This window comes from Notothenia rossii, assembly GCF_949606895.1.
Source record: "Notothenia rossii genome assembly, chromosome: 4".
Taxonomy (NCBI): Eukaryota; Metazoa; Chordata; class Actinopteri; order Perciformes; family Nototheniidae; genus Notothenia; species Notothenia rossii.
In genome coordinates this window covers 72,817,696-72,841,592 of record NC_136902.1, presented here as the reverse complement: position 1 = coordinate 72,841,592, position 23,897 = coordinate 72,817,696, and the positions used below count along the sequence as shown (strand labels likewise).

General features: G+C 38.8%; 1 protein-coding gene across 5 annotated transcripts in view; it reads right to left on the bottom strand.

Annotated features, from left to right (window-relative positions):
* pitpnm3 (PITPNM family member 3) overlaps positions 1 to 23,897 on the bottom strand; it is a 77,591-nt gene that overhangs the window by 7,392 nt on the left and 46,302 nt on the right. For all 5 annotated transcript variants that reach the window (XM_079679198.1, XM_079679199.1, XM_079679200.1 and 2 more), the window contains 8 exons: positions 14,433 to 14,622; positions 13,148 to 13,270; positions 12,365 to 12,552; positions 9,573 to 9,730; positions 8,866 to 9,036; positions 3,748 to 3,942; positions 3,466 to 3,614; positions 819 to 935 (listed from right to left, as the gene is read on the bottom strand). In XM_079679198.1, coding sequence (XP_079535324.1) covers positions 819 to 935; positions 3,466 to 3,614; positions 3,748 to 3,942; positions 8,866 to 9,036; positions 9,573 to 9,730; positions 12,365 to 12,552; positions 13,148 to 13,270; positions 14,433 to 14,622 — 1,291 coding nt within the window. The remainder of the gene's footprint in view (positions 1 to 818; positions 936 to 3,465; positions 3,615 to 3,747; positions 3,943 to 8,865; positions 9,037 to 9,572; positions 9,731 to 12,364; positions 12,553 to 13,147; positions 13,271 to 14,432; positions 14,623 to 23,897) is intronic.

Here is a 23,897-nt window from a genome sequence, read left to right as displayed (position 1 = left end):
CTCTGCAGCTGTGACAAACTCCTTCTTGCCAAGTCAAGGAAGATCACAAATAGAAGCCAAGTCTCATTGAATAGTATCACTCTGAATGAGATGGGCAGGCTGTGCCCAGATTGAATCAGCACGCAACTTCTCTCATGTTCCACATTCTGAATCAAATACAGTAAAAGGCAACTTGTTCAGAGCTGCTTTTCTTTGAGATCTTACATAAGAAACATGTCACTGTGCCAAGATGACACTGAGAAAGACCTTCACAGACTCAGATACAGAAATGTTTCCATGTCAATCTGGCAATATCATTCTAATAATAGAAATATGAAAAGCAAGCAGTCACTTGTCTTTTGAAGAAGGCAGATAAAATGAAAACTCTTTGAAGTGTTATGAGATCGTGATTGTTCCTCTCTGCAGGACCCATCAAGTATTTGTGTGCATCTGCATGCTTCAAGGTGAAAGATTGGGAGTTTTTAAATAAATTCAGATCACAGACCACTCACACAGTCCATAATACTACAACCTCGGCAGTGAGAGAGAACTCTATTTTTGATATAAATGAATGCAAGGCAGTTGCGGCAGAGGAACAGTAGCTGCTGTTCGGCTCTGAGTGGTGGGTGTGATTCTTAGAACGAGAGGCACCAAAGGGAAAAAAATATGTCCGGCTGTGTAAAGTGCTTTGTTAAATTATTCATGAATTCTTCCAAGTAAAGTTTTAATATGAGCTTTTAAAAGTTAAATGAGCAGCCATAAATGTCATATTTCTGTTAGCAGAGAAAACTGGGTCAAAAGTGTATTCATAAAGATCAAAAAGCAAAATAATGAATTACCCTTAGTTTGACATGTGTCCTCCTTCTGAGCCATTTTTCTCGTGGGCTGGAGGGAGAGAACGAAGTGGAGCCCAAGCTGTCTGCTTCCTGGGTCTTCAAGGAGTCACATCGCATGAGCTGTCAATAAACACATGCGTATATCAGAGCAGCGGGGATAGAAGACATATTCATATTTGTATTTTTACCAGACAGCAAGGCCCTGTAACTGCTAGAATCCACTTCAAGACACTGGTACTTGCGTACCATGCTGCGAATGGATCTGGCCTTTCCTACATCCAGGACATGGTTAAACTGTACACCCCAGCACGTGCACTCTGCATCAGCCAAACAGCTCGCTGCACCCGCACTGCGAGTGGGACCCAAGTTCCCGTCAGCAAAAACACGTGGGTTTGCTATCCTGGCTCCAAAATGTTGGAATGAGCTCCCCATTGAAATCAGGACAGCAGAAAGCTTACACATCTTCCGGCGCAGACTGAAAACTCATCTCTTTCGACTCCACTTCGAGCGATAGAATTAATAACAAAGCACTTATATACTAATAAAGGACTGGCTTATCTAAAGCCAGTTGAGTAGCACTTGAAATGTTTTAGCTCTATAAAACCTGATGTACTTGTATGATTCTGTTTTCTTCAAGTTTGTAGTTTGTGGGTCGAACGCACTTATTGTATTGTACTGTAAGTCGCTTTGGATAAAAGCGTCAGCTAAATGCAATGTAATGCAAACTTTTGGATAGAAAATATGTTACTCAAGGGGGTGTAAAAAAGTAACAACATCAAAATAGACATCAGTACGGATAGTTGAAGTTCTCATTTTGCAGAATAATGTATATTGATGATTATAATTATTAACTAATTAAGGTGTTGATCAGTTTAATTTTAAAGCGTGTGAAAGTATTTACATTGCATAATCTTTTATCTAGATTTTTTACGAATTATCTGAATCTGACAAGTAATTTATGCTGTTACATAAATGTGGTTAAGCAAAAGTGTACAATATCTGCATCTCAGATGTGTTACAATTCAACTCAAGCAAACTACAAGTATCTACACATTTTACTTTAGTTTACTACTGGAGGGATATATTTAGTCATTTCTCAACTGAAGAATAACCGTTCACACATCAAATCACATCGTTCAGTTCAGCACACAGATCAGTTTTCTTTCTAATAGTAATAACGCAGTCTCATGTCAGTACCTTTTCCGTAAGATTTATAACATTGTCTTTTTACCAAATGAAGTCTTAGTACAAAACCTGGAATTATGTTTCGGATCATCAATCACATCAAATGGGAACCTTTTATGTCAAGAGCAACACTGGCACAGATGAAGGACTGAAGGGGGGATTTGGAGTACTTGAATAAAATGACTCTTCTTGAACGAAGCCATGCATATCACTCCCCACTCTTAGACATAGAGAGGATATTTGTTTCATATCATTGGAAGACATTCTCTCACATAGTGAGTTTGAACTGTCAGAACAGTACATAATTTAGCTTCAACAAATGATGTTCCATGCAGCCCTTAAACGCCAACATGATTATTTAATATGAAGCAGCATCAAGTGGAGCTGCCAACCGCTGAACCAAAATAATGATCTGGCTTTATTAGCTTCCTAATGGCGACAATAACGCTTATTTTTTCTAAGTGTTTTTTATTCCTGTCACTAGTCTCACAAAGACACTCTGCTAGAGCAGATATTGCTCCTCTGTTTTCATATAATCGAGATCAAAGCCAACGTTCTAAAGGGCTGTTATTAGACATGATGTGATACACCGGTCTTATTTATTCATTATTTTTGGGCTGCTCCATGTTAGTTTCTGAGGATAATGGCAGCTGGTGGATGTAACACTATAACTACTCAGCTGAGACAACATGTGCAGACCTTTAAAATACTAACCAGCCATAGAAGAGTTGGAACTTCTTAACCTCTGAATTTTGCTAATTCTAGTCATGCCAGTATACATAAACCAGCATAAACCTCCTAATCCTGCTAAGATTTGTTCAGATTTCAGTCCTAAAATCAAACATTTATGAAAAAAAATAGCTCCCTCTGCTATGGGGCTCAGCTGTGAAGTGTGAGATGAATCCTAAACATCTTTGCACTAGATAAAGTATGCAGACCTCTTGATAATGATCCTTTCCTTTCATTTTGCAGACCACTGCACAATCCTCACGATCTTTAACATGATTTATCTAGGCTAAAATGGGTGAGGTAAAATGGGCATTTATCATGAAGTGTTTTCTTTACTGTAGATACACATTTCATGACTCATGGAAAGTAGCTCAACTTATGGTGTTCTTTCTTCAAACAGAATTTACACATTAATTGTTAAATTGTTATGGTACATTTCTTTATATATTGTGTATTTTGTAGGTTTGTTGATAAAATGACCGACTCGTGGCCAGACTTTTAGTTAATATATATGTGGTTTGTTATCTGTACAGAAGGAGATGATGATGTAATGACATCAGGACCTGATTACATGCTGCTCTCATTTTGCTTTAACATTGTCATGAAAGTAAAACAAACAAAAACAAAAAACTTGAGGATGCGGACTTACACTTAAAACATTTTGCAAATTAAATACTGAGACAATCATTTTTCTCAATCTGTGAGAAACCAATAGCTGTCAACTAGGTTTTCCCACCTGCCGAAGAACAAAGGCTGTTACGTCAGTGGACTCCCAGTAGGAGGCATGAAAAAGGTGAGGCAGAGCCACCGTTGGGAAGGCAGTAAGCACATCCGGGCAGTACAGAGCATAATCCAGTCTCTTGGAGCCCCACCAGCTACTGGAAACTGAGACACACACACAAAAACACACAAACACAAACATGTGAAAATATGAGGTCAACTTAAAAGCTGTGGAACCTCATGAACCTGAATAAATGAGACAAGCCAGTGAAGCTTCTTCTATTTCCCTCCCACTCACTGTTAGTGATGGTGTTTCCCAGCTGGCCCATGAAGCAAATCGACATTTCACTTTCCACACTGGTCACGCTAGCTCTACGACCGCCCTCTTCTACTCCTCCTTCAGGCTTTGTCTCAGAGGACGTCTGTGAAACTGGACCTCCAGGAGTTTTTCCACCTTCCAAAAACACATTTGGATTGCTTTGGATACTCTCCGCTAGGGAGGGTGAGAAGAGGGGAGAAAAGGACAAACAGAAAGGAGGATAAGGAAATGCTTTGATCATATAACATTTGACTGGCTTCAAAACGGGTCTTTAAATCAATGCTGTTGTTTTGCCTAATAATATGCTATGTATTGACTTGCTTTGTTCTTTATCAGGAAAAAAAAAAAGCAGCACCATCAATGATGATCAAAACTGCTCCCACTCTTCATGGGGTTGAATCCAATTGTATTGACTGCAGCGGTCCTGAAAAATATGTTGCTCTTGGCTTTTGTTGACAAGTAGAATAATTTATCTGTAGAGGTTCCTCTCTCCCAGTGACGTCCCGACACATCTCCAGCCTATTTGTTTTGGGCTAACACTGTAGGAAAATTAAACATTTCCCGTGAGACCTGGTTTCATAAGACACCATGGAAAACCATGTTAGATGCCTAGCCTAGAATCACATAATTACAAATTAATATGTATGTTTCGTTATTGCATTTTTGTATACATATATCATAATCCTTATTATTCTGCTTTTGAAATGTCTACTTGTGTTTATTGTTGTTTTTTCTTGTATGTATATCTTTAATTTATGTGTCATGATGTCCCTCTCTTTCTTTGAGAACACTCAAACTGTTTCCCTCTTACTAGGAAACTCAGTGTTTCTTCTAGCCAGACTCTGGAGAGTACTCATTATCCTGTTAACAAGACCTTGTTGTTGCTGTGGATATTGACTCATGTCTGAATGAGCCAGTCTATTCCACCGCTGTGTTGCACAGTGTGCCACAACTACTAAAAAGCAATGTTTGTATGTGTGTCACAAGCAAACAAAGACTCCATTTGCCGGTGATCCCACTTCAGCAACATGTCATTTACCCGCTGCCATTTACTGTAGTCCACTGGGATGTCTTCTGATGTGACTGAGTGGATATAAGGTACAGTAGGTACAGAGATCTGGAACAGGCACAGGCTAGGGAGAGCCAAGATGAAATAAGATCAAGTGTGCCTGAAAATGTTTACCTGAAAAACTGGGATTAAGAGGATTGTGCTGCACCATATTCGTTTAGTTTTCTGTGATACTTTTGTGAGTTTGCATGACTTCCACTCTCACTTACACAGACATTAGCATTACAGACTGTGGCTCCACTCTTGGCTGCTTTCAATATTTGTAAATGGGAATGAGTTTGGAGGTGCATGTATCCAGTTATCACCCAGAATAGTCAGTTTTGCTTCATGAAGCTGCCAGTAATTGGCAGATTAACCATTTCTCCGCATCCTGCTGGATAGGTTATAAATAAACGTTCAGATGCTGCCACATGTTGCGTGTTCTGTCTTTGTGAAGGATCGGCAACCACCGCTGAATACAGATTAGGAGCCAACCCCTCAGACGAGGGGTGCATCAGGTGTGGTTAATAAATATGGGCTGCGCAGATGATGAAGGTTATGGAATCTGAAGCACACTGCGATCGATTCAGTGATTCTAGATAGGATGTTTTTCGTCTAATGGGCCAGCTGTTCAGGGGTAGAAAGTATTTTGTTGGTTAGGGAAATAGTGGGTTTTTCATGAAATAAAATCAACATATTTATCTTGTAGTTTTTTTTTTATCAATTCCCCCAAAAATATAAGGAAAGGCCTGTATCATTTATTTTCCTCTCGAAGTCAAAACCTCAAATCAATTGTATTCAATCACAGTATGGACATGGATTACTCTTTGTTCTTTATGCTTTTAATTTATTTTGACTTATCAAGGAAAAACTGAGTTGCTGGCACTGAAGTACAAAAGGTATTTCAGAATTATTTGTGATATTGGTCACTCAGAGCGCAGAGCCTTTACTGGAAGGGCTCCAGGGCTGCAAACTCGCTGCTCTTTTAAATTCCTCTGTGTTTTCATGTATATTCATTTATGCCAATTATGTTTTGTTACTACTGTTTGTTTTACTCTCTGTTTTTATGTGGCTTATTTTTAGGTTATTTCATTCCTTGTGTTTATTTAAATGCATTCTGTTTTTCTGTAAAGTATTTTGTAACTCTATTAGAAAGGAGCAATACAAATCAAGTTCATTCATTATATCATTATCATTATTATTGCAAAGACAGTTAAAAGCATGCTCACAATCCTTCTTCATACACTATCATTAACACTATGCTGGGCTGGCCGATATAAAGAAAATGTAATATTTACATTTTATGTAGATCTAATAAAGAAATACCAGCACGTAAAAATCACTTTACTGTAAAACCAGGACTTTAAAACCAGGAAAATATACTTATGGGATAATATGATATTAAATACCTAAGAAGATATTTAGTCTCACATTAAAATATTGATGTATGATTAATATATTTCTCAGGCCAGTCCTAATGATGAATAATCAATAATATGAGAAAAGAAAACTAAGAAAACACGAAAAACAATATCACAATTTACATGATTTAGAGTTTTCTATATTAGTGGTTTCATCCTGGAAATAGAAGTAAAAAAACCTAAACACACTTATTGCCACTAACAGCACACAAACAGTACAATGTGAATCCCAGACTATACTCTCAGTAAGACAAATATTTGATTAACTCAGATTACAAAAAAGATAAATCAAAAGGCTCTCAAAGGCAGAATTAGTTGTCTTTGTTCAAACACACGCTCACACACACACATGCTCACACACGCGCTAACACACACACATGCTCACACACGCACACACACACACACGCTCACACACACACACGCTCACACACACACATGCTCACACACACACATGCTCATGCTCACACACGCGCGCGCACACACACACACACACACACACACACACACACACACACACACACACACACACACACACACACACACACACACACACACACACACACACACACACACACACACACACACACACACACACACACACACACACACACACACACACACACACACACACACACACACACACACACACACACACACACACACACCTGTTATTCATAATAAGCCTTGCTTTATATCTCTAAGAGGGAAATAATGCTTTTTCAGTTTGTGGATGCTTTTCCCAGCACAATGAGCAGCGAGGGAGAAAAGGTTCTGACAGAGAGATAGAGGAAGGAAGAGGAAGAGGGAGAGAGAAAGGACAGATAGGTCCAATGACTGAACAAACATGCAATTTCAAAAGTTATGCTGGTGAGAGAGAATAAGGGGCATCAATAAATTGCTAGCAGGAAAATGGTGACAGAGATAGACACAAAAGCCATTAATCAGGGAAAGCAGGAGCTTGGAGTTGTGTTTGTGAATCAGAGAATATTTTAAATACAATAGAAAACGGTTGTACAAACACAAAAGGTCTATGAAATGTCCATGATGAAAACCTAAAGATTGTAATTAAAGGGGAAAGGGAAGCAGCTGATGACGGTGGTAAAAAGAGGGACAATTAGAGAAAGCACAATGTAAAAGAGGATGATTGCACTGTGGCCTTGAAACGTCTTTGTGACTAAAAGAGACAGAACCACACTTTTGACTCAGTTAGGAAATGCCGAGCAAATCATACAACTCCATCTTAACATGAAAGCACAGTTAGCCACACGATTAATACTGATAAAAATGACAATAACTTCATGTATATTTTCTGTCTTTTACCATCATGTTTCCCATTGGACCAGAGCTGGAAATCAATAGGAAGAGGACTCATTTTCTCCCTATTAGCAGCATTCATCATAATAAAAGCTCCACCGTTGACAGGTGTTGATATCAGCCTCGTACCCACAGGGGCCTGTTTTCATTGGCTTTCCAGACCTTTCACAACAACTAATTACTATATTACAGTGCAGGAAATGGGTGATGTGTGCCCCCTTTTTCTTCTGCGTGAGCCAGCTCGTTGCACTGTATTTCTGCAGTGTCCGTGTGCATCTGTCTTTAGTTTTTAATTAAACACAGAACTTGACAGCATCCACGCCCGATCAATGGAACAGGGCTCCAGACCCATAATTAAAACCTGGTGTAGCTGCAAGCCGACGCTCTGTGTCTGCCTTTACACTACATCACCTTTACTGCAGTATTGGCTCTTAAAGGCGTCAAGTATCCTGCTTGGTGACTGTCTGAGAGTTATATCAAATGAACAGATAATCTACTTTATATGGGTCATTTAATATTATGTGTCAGAAACACAGATTACTCAGCAAATACATTTAATTTGTGAAGATTAGTACAATGATTTTGGGTGTGACTGATTTGAAATGGAACAATTACATTGCTGGCTTCTTCTGTCTGTAAATGTAGCTGTGTTTGGGCTCAAAACATAGGTTTTCAAATAGTTATACATATTTCTATAGCCACAAAGTCTTATTGTTTAAATAAGCAAACTGTTACTTAAAGCGATCAGTTCTTGCCCTACTTTTCTCTCAGTGAGGAAGGTTGACTGAGGCGCAGGGGAACCAGGCGATGCGTCTCTACTGATCTTTAGAGCTGGTCTCTAAGTCCCAAAAGTGGGTTAAAACATGCTTCAATAAATCACAGGCTCATTAAATCCCCATCTCTGCAACCAGGCCCTCCAGTCAGATTACAGATTAGTATGGCATATACTGTGCTGGATCATCTAAGAGATGTGGCAAGGGTAAAGGTACTGCAAACCAAGAAGAAGAAGTATAATGACTTCTCTCTTCAGCCCGTTGGGGCAGGATTTAGCTCTGCCTTTGCATGGCAACTCACACAGATGGGATATATGCTTAGTTTGCACATCTGCGCCTTTGATCATTCTCATTACTAAATCATGGAATCTTTAAACTGCTTTAATAGAATTCCTCAAATATTTCATGCAGCCTGGAAATTGAAAATCCACAAGGTTATTAATATGGCAATGCTATTATACCAGAAGATGGATTAACCAATGCAATATTCAAGAGAAGCAGCTCTCACTCAAGATTTCCAATGTCGAATCACACGTCCTACCTATGAGCATTGAGCGGCCGTCTCCCAGAGGGTAGCGCTGGTAGCGCGGCACAGCAAAGGGGGGCAGCTTGTGGAAGAGAGGCTGCAGCAGCGGCTCCAGTCTGGAGGCTGAGGGGTCCGAAGGGTAAAACAGGTTGAAAATCTGAGAGCAGGCTGGATGCAGCTGGCTCACTGTGGGTCAGAAAACACAAAGGAGAGGTAAAGCCATTAGGAGGTTTGTGTTGTAGCTGTGTCACATAAGAAATGTTTGATAAAGGTGGTTGGAAACAGGACAAGACAAACACAAAACCAAACTCCAGGTGAAAAATACTTTTATCGTTTATTTTATTGCTTTGAGAGCAACATAATCGTCAGTTAAAAATGTTTTTTGCATGTCTCTATTAGTGTTCCTTCTAACAGTTACCCTGTTTGTTGTAAATTAAATTGAGTAGAGCGGAAAAAAGGTAAGGATATGTTCTTGTAGTGTAAATCGTGAAGGGTATTTTTTTTTCATTGAAAATCTGTTTAAACTGATCTTATCCGGAGACATTTGTAATCATTTCCCACTAAAAGACAATCCAGCTAAAGTATGTCACCTGACTGAGGTTGCATGTTATTGCAGTGTTTTTTCAGGTAAGTTCACATTAATAATAAGACAATAGAAGTGTGCAGAGATGTGGATGTGAAAAATTGCATTTTCTGATATAGAATGGGCTTTTGAGTCTCACCCTGGACGGTAGGCAGCACGGTGCGTCTCATGGCCAGCACCAGGCCCAAAGGGCAGCCCAGCAGGAAACAGTCTGCCACCTCAAAGTCGAATCGGCCCGGATTCAACACCAGACTGCTGCCGCTGCCACCACACACCTCCACACTGTCCTTCATCAGGCTGGGGACACAAGGTGTAGAATGTTATCTGTATGTCGTCATGGCCTACCAGTCCAATTGTTTGCTATTTGAGCTCAGATGCCTCCTCTGACAGTCAGACGATATTCTTATTGGCTAAAGGTAAATTGTGTAGCATTACACCTAGTGATAGTTGGCTTGTCAGAATACAAGTAGGTAACTGAGACTCCAATTACAAATTGATGCTGCAAGTATCCTTTGATAAGTATTTAGGAAGATGATAATAGATTGTTCATGTTATGATTAATAACAAACAATTAAATGCTTCAGGTCAGTAATAAAAGGAAAACACTGATTACTTTTATTTTCAAGCGGGGGTACTCTGTCAATTTAACTGTCATTATTGTGTATGCTGGAATTGGGAAGGCAAAAGTCTCAATGTTTACATAGATGAGTCAGTGATGCTTTTGCTTTGTTTTGAATCAATTGTAGGTAGGATAGTCTCAACACTCTGGGGTTCTTGTCAGTTCCGGGCCTTTATGACTCACAGCCTTGCAGCCGAGCCAGTCTCAGCCCAACGAGATCTGCCTGCTATCTAGAGAGCCAACATTTCCACATTAAGTCCTGCATGGGGAGAAAGGATAAGCCAACAGGCTCTAGCCATCTTTAAAAGCCAAATCAATAGTTCTTTGATTGCCTTCCGATTCCATTTTCTTTCCTCCGTGATGTGTCTGCTTCACTTCTTATTACCTTATTGCCACGCCATTAAAACATATTTAGTATTTTGGTCTGCCAAAATGTGTTTTTCTTCTGCTAATTATCCTCTCATGTATTAATTTCCTCAAAGAAATGTAAAGAAAGTACTAGTCGTACTGATCTTGACTTGAACTGACAGTGAGCATGCACAATACAAGTATGGGCAACTGCATGTTTTGTTCTTAATAGACTCAAGTCCCATGTTGCCGTATTTAATTCATGACAGTTAGTAGTCTCTCTTAACAAGTTGACTTTTCATTCAGATAGACACATATTGCATTGCCTCACTATTATTGAGGTGGTTGTCGGTGGTTTTATGAGGGAAAATGGGCAACAGATGATGTTTATCGAAATGCCCCGCTGATGCCTACCTTTTAAAACTAAAACATTGCACATGTAACTCCTGATGGGCACTAGACTATCACAAAGCCTATTAGAGGCTCTAACTGCACATAATCCTCTTTTTGAGCATTTTAGACTAGGCATCTACATTTGGAGAACTATGTCCGTTCTTCAACTTAGGAAGCTAGTTAGTATTTACCATCTGCTTAAATATCAGTGGAATTAGCAAAAACACACATCCCTAACAAAGATAGATTGGTAAGTCAAGTTCACTTGCGAATGATCTCACAGCCGATTCCCAGTCGGGGACCAAGCAGAGCAAGGGTGCATGTGGAAAGGAGAAACCAGAGATAGAAATCCATCCTAGAAGCCAGTCCTATAGGAGGGATAATGTGTGTAAGAGGAGAGGAGCTTTAATAAGTCCCCATGAGGAGAGGAGCTTTAATAAGTCCCCATGTTGACTGGGAATATCCACTGGGAGGTGCTGGGTAAAATAGCTTATCCAGGAGTGGAGGTTACCCTCCACAAAGGAAGGCTTGTGATTAATCGCTATAACAAGAAGTGAAAGGGCAGAGGAAGTGCACAGTATGAACACAATGTGGTGTAACTGTGAATAGGTGTGATTCTCTCTTCAGTGCCTCTGTTACTGTGATGGTGTGAGCCTAGTGGAGCATTTGATTAGAAATGGGAACACTGGTTTCATGAACTGAGTAAACGTGGCAGTAAACCCCCTCCATCCACCCTAACTGAGCTGAATTCACCTCCAGCAGACTGTCTGGCAAATGCACAAACTGGCTATTTATAGTCCAGCACAGACAGGTAGGCCAGCTAGATACTATTGATAAAGAGCAGGAGTGAGACAGGGTGAAACACTGGAAATCTGGAGTTCATCTGAACCCCTGACATTTGTGATCAACAATGCTACTTGACAGAAATAGATGAAAGAATGTCAGCTATGTACGTCAGATGTTTTGTTTTTGCAAGGTTTGGAAGTTTGCGAGAACAACATTTTTTGGACCAAAATTGTAATATTAACTGACATAATTTTATTTATTTGGCTTTTTTCAAAATGGTCCATCTTACAACAACCATTGCTGTGTTAAAGCAGTCTGATAAGGTTTAGGCATTCACCTTTAGGAATGTGTGTACACAAAAAAATCACCTTATTTTGCCTTTGAATGAATTTGAAAATCCTGTTTATTTTGTACTGACAGAGATTTGATAGAGTTTCTACATCTTTCTCTGACTTAATGCATATTGTGTCTGTGCATGACTGTGAACTGAATGTGTACCACCACTAGTATAGAAAAAGGAGAAATATGATGACCGGAATATCTGTTACTATTGACTAATTGAAATAATATTGAACCTCAATGAGGCAAAATAATTCATAAAAATAAAATGATAAATAAAATCTACCTGATTAAAAAACATAAACCATAATTATTTACCTCAAATTTATCAAGAAAAAAGAAACCGGCTGAATACCTCGTTGATCTTTGATGGTTGACACTTAACTCAAATTCTTCTATATATTGTGCTGTCAAACCTTGTGGTATTTTCATGCCTACTGTCCTACCTGGAGAAAAAGCTGTGCTGGCCTGTGGACGAGGTGTCTCCGTCATACGAGTCGCTCTGCTTGCGGCTGAGTGGCGGCCCGCTCTGGCTGTGCCCTTCGTTTGGGGCGGAGATATCGATGTTGCTTTTACTGAGCCTCTTGCTAGAACTCAGACCCAGGCTAGACTCTCCCAGTAGACCCGAATTATCCTGAGAGGAAGCAGGAGAGTATGTACAGATACTGTAAAGTGATAGTTGCATCAGGAAATTACACAAAAACACAGATGGCAACTGGAGCTTTTCTTTTAGATGTGAGAGGATTTGAATGGCAAAGGGGAGGAGAAGAGATGGATGGCAGAGAGAAAGTGGAGATCCTGCGATGCTTAGCAGGGTGAAAAAGGACATCAAATGACAAGCTGCAAAAATATTAAACTGAAGATGTTACATGCACACGATAGAAAAAACTTAAGATACATAAAATCAACCTCTGAAAACATTTGTGTGGAGGTTCCATAGTTCAAAATGGTGGACCAGAAGGTATGTCCCAATTAAAGAGGCATTGCTACTTGCAGTAGCTTTATGGCACTGTTGTGATGCAGAGAGAGCTGAGCCAGAAGGGAGATCTCTCAATCTACTGATCCATCTTCATTCCTACCCTCACCTATGAAGGGTGGGTCATGACCGAAGGAACAAGATGCTGTAGTTGCTCTACAAGCTAAAAGATTTGCAAAGCTCGTACAGGCCAGGGCATCACCATTATTATCATTATTATCATCATGTTATAGCTGTAATAGTGAGTTCCTACCTTCAGGCTCTCAGTGCTGTTGTTCTTGCTGCTGTTGTTGGGGCTTCCAGGTCTCTGGTGGTTGCTAAAGCACAAAGCATCGAAGCACAGCACACCTCCCACACAGTCACCCATTAGGCATACCTGTCCGGAAATATATATAATTAGGTGAGCCTCCAAACACTGTATGGTGCACACAGTCAGGGAAAGATTTCAAAGGAGGACAATTGTATAAAAGAAATTGAAAAAAACATTTCTCAACTGGGACCGGTTGAATCATTGTTTACCAAATCCAGACAATATACAACTACTATACAAATGTGATGTTACTTGCTAGTATGTTTGTGTTTAAACTTGCAATACATGTTTTGTTTTGTACACACTATCATTCTAGATGTGTTCAGCACAATTTATTTTTAATGTTCTGCAGCTGTGAGCAGCCTGTTGCATTTTGGGGGATCATCAGCTCACAAATCAAGCATTTTTTCCTGCCGCATTCCCAACATATTATTCAGAGTGTAATTACGAGCAGCCATGTGGGAAACGGTTCACATAGAAGTTGTAATTCTGAATCAGACATAATCTGATTTTCTGACATCTATAATATCTCACACGGTCCCTGTAGTGTTTTTCTTATCTTCCCTTTCTCCTCACAGGGAATTCATCATTAGTAGGTTTTTTTACCTCAGTTCCTTAGTTAGTTGAGTCAGTTGTGTTACCATCGTGGATCCATATGATTACTACTGTATCCGAAGCCAATGAAGAATTAAAAATCCCAAGTGTAAGAAGGTAAATCCTCACAGATAATTATTGCAAACATAATAACCTTTCAATCAATCTTGGGGAAAATGCTGAAGCAATAAGAAGAAAGGGATTGACTTATAAAAACGTAATTATTACCAACCTATTGCAACCACAACTTTTGACAATAGCAATAACAAGTGCTGGTGAAATTACTTTTATAGATATAACCTGTGGGGTTGAACCTCCTGAGAGTCTGTCTCATGAGGAGTGTATTGATCAGTGACTCTAATAACGTGCCTTGTGGTTGGTTGTATGTTCTGTCAGTTATCCCATGAGTTTACTGTAATTGCCTTACATGGAGAGAAAAAGGTTTTATGAATTAAATACTTGGCTTAAGAAATTGAGGGTTTGCATTTCAAACAGGCGGTACACCAGCTTTACTATAGCAGCGAATAGAAAAAATGAATTATCCACAGAAAAACAATAATTATAGTAGACGCGGCCACAACACTTGACCTGCCTTTTAATGACACTAGGATTAGAGACTAGGGTGAAGACAGACCTGACCCGAGAATCCCTGGCCATCCTCTGACTGCAAGAAACTGCGGTAGACCTGGTTGGCTCTGGCGATCACGGTTGCCACGGCATCCTGGTAGCGAGGTGAGACGATAGCGAGGAGGGGGAGAGCAGCCAGAGGCAGGTGGTCCACGCTGCTGGACACACAGCTCTCATCATAGCTGTACGGGTTGAGACTGGATGAGAGGAAAAAGGGAAGTAACAGAGATGCAATACAGTGTAACAAATTACAATAGATTGCATCATTTTCCGCTACTTAAGAAAGTCCTTAAGTAGTGTTTCCTTCAACTTTGTAAAAGGCGAGTCATCAGTTTTTAATACACAGTCATGTCCCCTTGACTTTCCTAATTGTATTAATATCTCATCTAATCTGATCATGATGTACTTTATCTAATTTGAGGAAAGGCTGTGTGTTTGTGTGTGTCTGAGAGTGTGTGTGAGTACTCAAGCATGATAAGGAGAAGAGGGATATTATCTTGAGGATTGATATAAAAGAAGACATGGTGTCTTTATTGCTGTTAAGACATTCATTGAAAGACAGCAGATGCAAGTCAGGCCCTTCAGACACTTCATGTGACAGCTGGGGGAAAAGTGAAAGATGGCGTTGCCCTGGACTCTCTCCTTGAGCAGACGTGCCAACCCTGTCATCATCCATCAGATACTCTGATTACAGGAAGGAGACCAAACACCCACATCAAGGCTGAAATATGTCGGCAACCATGGACACCTCACTGCAGAGAAGGGCACAACCTCTGTACAAGCATAATTCAACACTTTGGAAGGACACATTTGCTCTCCCTGATACCGCTAAGATTTTAATATTAGAAATTAATAAATCTCTATTCTATCTAATCAATTGAAATATATACTGTATGTCATATATTTAGCGTGGCTCAACAAATTCAATAGGATTTAGATAATCATTCTTTGGGTAAGCATGATATGAACAAAAACTTTTTTAGGAAATCTGTCTCAATATATTCAAACATCTGTCACACTTAAGCCTGAAATCACACCCTCTATATGCCTTTGCATTTTGATAAGGAGACAGGATACAAACTACACATATTAGTCACACAACCAAGATAAAAAAAACATTGATAGCTTTTCATGAGCATTGGCAATTTGGAATGTGTGAAACAGAATTTCAACACAAAACTATAACTTATTGTAGCTTATTAGCTATTGCCCAACACCTGGGCCCAGTGGTCTTGTTACAGTTCCTGCACACTTTCCATCTCCAATTCTAAACAAGCCCAAGGTGATACCTCACAGTATGTTAGCCAACAAGAGAGATCTCCCAAAATACTCTTGTTGTTCTGCTAACTGGCACAATGTTTTATTTATTGGTAGGCGAGTAACACCAAGCATGCCCATTGTGCTTCTGAGGTGTAGGATGATGAAGTCTGTTAATTTTTTATTTTTTTTCAAGTTTCCATGGTAACAATATCCCTTGAAAATTACTTGGTTCTCCAACTTGAGGAATGATTGGCGCCGGAGCAACTTAATATTCTTTCACTGATTGTTTCCCACTGTATGTTAGTCAGATTCAGCCAATTACTTGATTGCTTACACTGACTGCATGATTGTGTAAATCTTCTCATTACAGTAAACGTAAAAAATAAAACACATTCCAAATCTAATTCTTTGTATAAGGCTCGAGTCAATCTGTTTTAAAGTGTGTGCAGTGTTAAATTGTTTGGTTTCTGTTAAGATTTTGGCTTTCATTCATCTGTTTTTTGCTCATAAGACAATGAGATGTATGTAATACAGGTTTTATATGCATTTGATCATCTAAAAAAAAAAAAAACATCTTTGCTGGCATGAATATGATATGTTGCCAATTAGACAACATGGTATATAGATAGATAGATGTATAAATGAATGGCTGGTTTAAAGAATAAGAACAAATAATAAACAGCAAACATACTGTGTGGTCCTTTGTTCAGGAGCAAAGTACTTTGTACTACAGTAAAAAAAACTCCATTATCATCATCATTTCGTCATCATGATTGTCCAACACCACATGCTCAAAACAGCCACAGACAACCTCGTTGGGATTTCAAAATAACATGCTACAGGCTCTGTGAAACCTTTCTGGCAGAAAAGAGACAATTGATGTGACTGTTTTGCTTCCAGCAACGGCATATTCACCAGTCGCTCTACCACATGCAGGGGATAAAGCCACCTCCATAATCCACACTGCCAACACAATAGCAGACAATGACAAATCTGTGTTGTAGGGCGATTATTTACATCAGCCATCAGAGTAAATGGATTAAAAACCCATTCTATTTGATATAAATATGTGAAAATCCAACTGGAAAGAATATACAACATTTTATCTATATATATATATATAATCATGTTTTGTTGGTAAAAGCTACATAAAAACAAAATCACAAAAGATGTAATTTCAACTGTAGACCGGCTCTGAGCAGTTGGGTGCTGCAAGCAAAAAAATGTATTGAGCAAAGTCCAGTTCACAGCACATCATCAACAAATCAAATGGGAGCAGGTGAGAAAGAAACATTTGTGAGACTAGCATGAATGCCATCGCGCCTGCCACAGCTGTCAAGTGCCACGAGATGTCACAAAAACAAAGTTTGTCGAAGCTTCCCTTAGGAATAAAGGGAAATTGTTACAAAAACTCCCTTTACATGTATATGCAGTCAGAATGATTTAAAGTGAAATAAGTTGAACTCATTCATTTACATATTCTAAAGTTGCACCTTAGATAAAGTACATTAGGGCTAAATATCACCAGATAAGGCTTTAAGACTAAAATATGAAACCTTAAAGATTGTATTTCCCTGCTTTTCAGAGAAGCTTTTATGTTACATCCAGCATCAATTGACTAAAGTAAAATCACACCAGTTCACTTCACATCACTGACATCTATAAATGATCAAAGCTCAGACTCCATGTCATCTGTATCCTCAGGGCCCTGTCTGTTGGCAACCCATAATCCAACCCTGCCAGGCTGTTCCCCTGTTCTACAAGCATAATGTTTTTGTGTACTGTCTGTATCTATATGTTGGCATATATCTGTTGCTCTCTGTTGCTTTGTTTCTGTGTTACTATATGTTGTGTCCCAGCTTAGCTCAAATCTATGTAACATGATATAGTGAAAAATGTATATAATCAAGGTGTACAAACGTTGATTATACTTAAACTAACTCCACATGTTACTGTGATAATTCAACTTAATTGCAAGAATAATTACATTGATATAAATACATAGAATTGTTTACATGGGGTCTGCCTATGTTTTATGGCCTTAATCACATTATAATTATTAAACTTCAATTAACATGTTATAAACTGAATAGAGGCAGGGAGAAGCTGCTAAACAAAACAGCACTCAAACGGCAACCTGTGTGAGGACTCTAAGGTTTGAACACAGCTATCAAGGGCAGTTTTTTAAGGCAGAATACATTTTGAGCCGCTTTCATGCAGATTTGAAAGAAAACAGCAGAAAGAAACCTTTCTATTGTATAATTTGTGACTGAAATAGCACTGCACACAGTTATTTGCATCACAAAGGTGTCACTGCCTCTACGGAAAGTGTGGTTTGAAATATTCAGCTCAGGAAACTCAAGCACAGCGTCATTCTGCTCCAGTTGGAAGACTTTCTCTACAATAAAGTACCATCAGATCTCCTTAAACTTTAAACCATTTGTTTATCAGGTGCCTGTTTATTAAACTTAAGGAAGTTAAATGTAAATTCCAACATCCCAGCCGAGTGTAGTCGCAGAGCCTTGATCTTATTCGAGTTTTGTTAACAACTGCTGCTCACACTTGCTCCCAATACACATACTTGCTTACTGAGAACAAAAATAAAAGCCTAAATTAATATTCCAATCACATTTCTACCTCTGAGCAGGTTCACATGACGCAGGATGGGAACAGAAGTTTACCACATGCTGCACTGCTCAACAAATGAGAGGTGAGAAACTCATTATTTCTGTTGCATAATAACTTGATTATGCAAGCACTGGCTAGTTTGTTACGAAAGAGCACACAACAGAGGGCACATAAACAATTTGTTTGTGTGTCACAGAAATGAATGTGTGTTGGTTTGTGTGCAAGGCATCCTCTCGACTACAGATTACTTTGTGTTCAGAATCGATGGTCCTTAATTAATTCAAGGCAAACAATTACGTCTTTGTCTATACAAACAGATGCTTTGAAAGAAATACTGTTCGATCAAACAACCCAAATCCCTTCTTCATTTACTGGCTTTAATTAATATCAATAATACCAACACTAGTTTCCACACTAAAATGATGGTGATCAATAAACTGGGTATTTGCTTTCTGGAACAGATGGTGCTGTATAGTTAGGATTTGATAGTATTTGATCAAGAAAAAACGAATTTGTTTGTCACACCACAGAAAAAAACCCACACAGTTTTAATGATCTTTAAAGAAAATGTTTCAAAATGTTCAAACAATAGGAAAATTATTCTCTACCTTGCAACACTGGAGGTGTGTATTGTATGTGTAATGGGTAAACATAATTTAATTAATCTCTGCTAGACTTTCCAATTTTACCAAATGTGTAGAGTGAAATTAGTTATTTCAAAGTGGTTCTTCTGCTCCAAACCAGTTATCTACACTTTCACAACTCCAACCTGATCGACTGTAGTCTCAAAGCAAGTAACCACAGAGCCTATGATGACATCTGAAGTGATCCCAGCACGCTCTGCGTGCAAACAAGTGTTACTTGACTTCTGATGAAATCTGGACAATATATATTAGCTTCTACAAACGGTAATGTTCCTGCGGTAACTTCAAAAGCAGTAAAAGCTGCCATACCCAACTGTTAGATGTAAAGAACTTTTCCTCAAGGTTTCATGGTAATGTGATGATGAAGTGATCCATTAACAACAGTGGGAAGAAGATAAGGCTGACTGAGCCGCTTATAACTCCAATCAGCCTCATCTCACGCAGCATAACCTTGAGATAGACTCTATTATTCTGCCCCGCTATTCTCTTGGCTCTCGCCATATAATGTCAAAGTGTTAAATCTGAAGTCAGATTCCTGCTTAATTGCTTCCAATATTTTAATGGCTGGCTTAGCACTGCACTGAGTCTTCTTAATTAGGGATAGGTCCAATAAATAGTAGCGAAACATCCCCTGCTGCCGAAGGCCACATCAATGAGTCTCTATCTCCCTAACCTGAGGTCACTAATGGTGCTCACGGACAAGTCCACGTTCTCCATCCATCTGGTTTCCTTAGTCGAAAAATATCTTGCAAAATGATACCAAATGTAATGAGAGATGAGTCCATTTAATTTCTCTCTCCTATTGCTAACATGAAGTTTTCAATAGATTTGTTCATTTGTTTATGTTAAACTGTGACCAAGGCGGTGTGCTGGCTTTAACAGGAAATCAATTTGGGAGACTTTTTACTGTTGCTGTTAATTGGACAGGGTTGGATTTTTTTGTGTGTGGGATGTATTCGTGCGAGCATAAGAAATGGACAGCACCCGTCTGTTGTCTTGACACCCAGCTACTTGCCAGCAGTGCTAGGTTAGTTCATTAGCAGGCAGAGCTAATAATGAGCGCTTGGAGCACAGCAGGCCTTCCACCAACACAGCAACAAGGACGACACAAGCTTAAAAAAAAATCATTCTCTATGGGGACATCCTACAGTAAATAAGGAATTATAAAGCACTGTGACAGAAGTCTCCTGTGTGTGTGAAAGTTTGTTTTTGAGGCGCTAAGAGGTTTTGCCACCTCGACTCTGCGGTGCGATTTTCTGCCAAGCTGTTACCCAGAATTTGAGTAAATTACCCACACAGCAGTGATTCCTTCCCGTGGGCCAGCCATTCCATTGTTTATGTTGGCAAGCAAATAAATGAGCCTCCTCCCACAAGTCTGACACTGTCATTAGAGCAACACTGCTGCCCGTTCAAATTGAAGGTGAATAAGTGTTTTTTTGCTGCTGTGTGGGTTGTATGAATGCCTACTGACTGCACATATTGTCCTTTGTCAAGTTTTAAGGACTTGAAGCCATCTAGGCACAAGTACCTTTTGTTTAATTTCACTGAAGAGAGCTAAAACAAATATTAACTTCTCATTGTTTTCAGAGATTTTTAACATGAGCTATACAGCAGATATATAAAAATACATTGCAATAAAGAAATTCCAAGTCTAGGTTTGAGGTCATTTAATTAGCATTGTAACCATAACATAGAATACAATGACTTTCTGACAGTATTTTTTTTATTAGATATTTAAAAGCAATCAAATAATAATATATGTATCCACCTCAAAGATCTGGTCAGGCTATAACAGAACAATTACATCATGAGAGAATGTAAAAAAGGATTTATAAAAGTATAAATTAATACATTCAAAGATACAAGAATGCACAAACGGAGAGACCACAATTCTGTTGATAAAATTAGGTAGAGTTTAAAGCAAATCATTTTACAGAACAGTCTCGAAAGGGACCCCTTTTTGAGGGAGATCTCAAAGAATCTGTGCAGCAACAAGGAGCATGCTAGTAAAACATATTCCTCCTTAATAACATATACGGCGCAGACTGAAAACTCATCCCTTTCGACTCCACTTCGAGCGATAGAATTATTAACAAAGAATTGCTAACAAAGCACTTATATACTAATAAAGGACTGGCTTATCTATAACCAGTTGAGTAGCACTTGAAATGTTTTAGCTCTATGAAACCTGATGTACTTATATGATTCTGTTTTCCTCACGTTTGTATCTTGTTGGTCGAATGCACTTATTGTAAGTCACTTTGGATAAAAGTGTCAGCTAAATGTAATGTAATGTAAAATAATCGGATGTTTATAGCATACCTTGGTTTTCCGCTCTACATGCAAATGATTGGGTTGCAAGGGTTGAATCAGATTGATATGACTCCGGTTCCTGGGTGACAGTGCTGTGTGTCCTCTGATCAACACTGATAATGTAAAAAAAAAGTCGTGCTCACGAGATACTAACCCGTTATCCCGACTTTTTTTTTTTTCTCTCTCTTTTTTTTTCCTTTTTCAATGTCCCTTTAGGCCCTCCGTAAAAATAACCTCCTGTAGGAAAGAAAGTGTAAATATAACAATTCAAAACTGCATAAATACTGTGGAATTATTACACATTGCGCAACTTGTTTCTGTTTATTTTTTTATTTTTTCATTGAAATGTTATATTTAATTTTCCTTAATTTACCATTTTATTTGTTCAATAATGTGTTTCCTAATTACACAGTTTTGTTCCTTTGCGAGATAGCATTTCAATATGAATTAGTGTCTTTTAAATGTAATGTGTGCACATGCAAGAGCAGGCTTCAATAATGCAGTAAGGTAGTGATGCTCCACTCCACTGGGAAGTTGTTGTTTTTAATATTTCATCTCAGGGTGTGGTGAAAGCTAAGCAGGCGTCAAGCTGTCAAAAAGCTACAGAACTCAAATCTCTTTACACTTGTCCTGCTTCCAGTCACTGCATCGCTCCTGCTAATGTCAGTCACAAAACCAGACAAGCCTCGACTTGACGGCCAAACGCATTCTCCCAGCTACGGTGATTAGTGACAATTCAGACAATAACATCCTTAGCATATAATTGGAGAGCAGCGAAAACTAAGTGACGCTGTCAAAGATAAAACTGGTGACCAGTGGGACATGTGGGATTAAATGTGAAATTAAATCATTAGTTACGCCTAAGCGACTCTCTGCACAGGCAGCAGACAGGACTAAAAAAAGAGCAAACGCATGAACACAGACACATTATAACCCTCTGCCTCTCAAAGCAATCTTCTAGCAAGGAAAAGTACCTGTGAGTTTTAATGAAGATAATGCTGTATGACTTTTAATAAGGGGATAATCATCTCCCGACTGCTGTTCATCACTGAGGAACGGCCATCCACAATTAACTACCACCCCTAAATTGATACCACATGTGAAACCTGATTATAAAAGAACAGTAGCTTAATAGAAAAAACAGATATGTGCATAGTAAATTCCTTGCAGATGCCTCAAGGAAACTGTAAAAAGTCATTTAGCCATTCATGTTGCTGCCTTCACATTGGAGGGTTAACAATTCAAAACAACATCGCTTAAAAAGGTTAGGAGTAAAATAATCCACATAGCCACATGCTGGCAGGGGCTGATAAATGTCATCAGCATACTAATGAATACTGCACTGTCTGTTAAGGGTTCTTTGGTCAATATATTTCCTCAATTAACCTCTGAGACAACAAGGCTATATTTGTTCTGGCAGGCATGCATTCATACTGCTAAGATTCCTTAAATACCTCCTGTAACATTAAAGTCCTCAGCAGTCAGACCATAACTGCTCTATAGCAACTGTGTCCGTCTGTCAAGCTAGTAAGAATGTCGGTTGAATACAAAAACACAACATAAAAACAAATTCAGTGAAGCGGTTGGATGCGGTTGACCCAGGTTAACTAACATAATTATTATCAATTATAGTATTTTATACATCTTGAGAAGATCGGATCACCCTCTGATGTCAAAATAAACATTTTCACAGCAGACCTTTTAAATATTTGGTATGAAAAGCCCAAGTTTTACAAATAAGACTAACTCTGTTACACAGTACAATTGCCCCATTAAGTCATGACAGCGAGTCAACAGGCATAATAACTGAATCAGCTAAGTGGAATTACCAATTTCCATCTTATTAACATATGTGCTGTTCTCCAACACACTACCTTCTTGTTGTGTTTTGGAAATGTTTTCAGATTTTCTTATTGTTGATATGATTATTATTTTATGTTCATGTGTTTTTTTCCTTGACCCTGAGAGGATTCTTTAAACTCCCTCAAAGAGCAACGCTTTTTCACCAGATCTCTCCTTGAAATGAAAAATGACATGTATATGACACAGGATACATGTATTTATTATCCTTGCACGAATGGAAGTAGTCATCACATACAGAGCTGATACAACTAGTTCCCGAACAGTGCCCTTCAGATGCCTGATATACAAGACAGGGTGTTAATCAGTCACAAGATACATGTATACCGGTTCAAAGCAGTATTCTGGCATTAGTTCAGATTAGCTAAGGCCTGCATAAGCAATAAACATGACAGTCCTATGCCTATCTCCCTAGGGGCTGTGTCATCATGTGTAATCGTTGGAACATAGCTATCGTATGTTCAACACAGTGTCTCATAAGCTTCTTCTAGGTAATCATACATCCGGTTACGTACACAGTTACAGTTTTGTTAACCTTTGTTATCATGTGCTACTCTGATATTGAAAGAGTACATTCAGTATTTTCCCAACAGAATGGAAATAATTCCTCTGGCATTTTTCATGTTAAGATTCAGCAGTACCACCTACCCATATTTGCATGCAGCAATGGAAAAGTATGATTGATGCAATCAGCTTTGAGATCTGGCTCAGGGAAACAAATATACAGATGGGTGACAACTTAAAGGAAATAACCATTATCCCTCTTA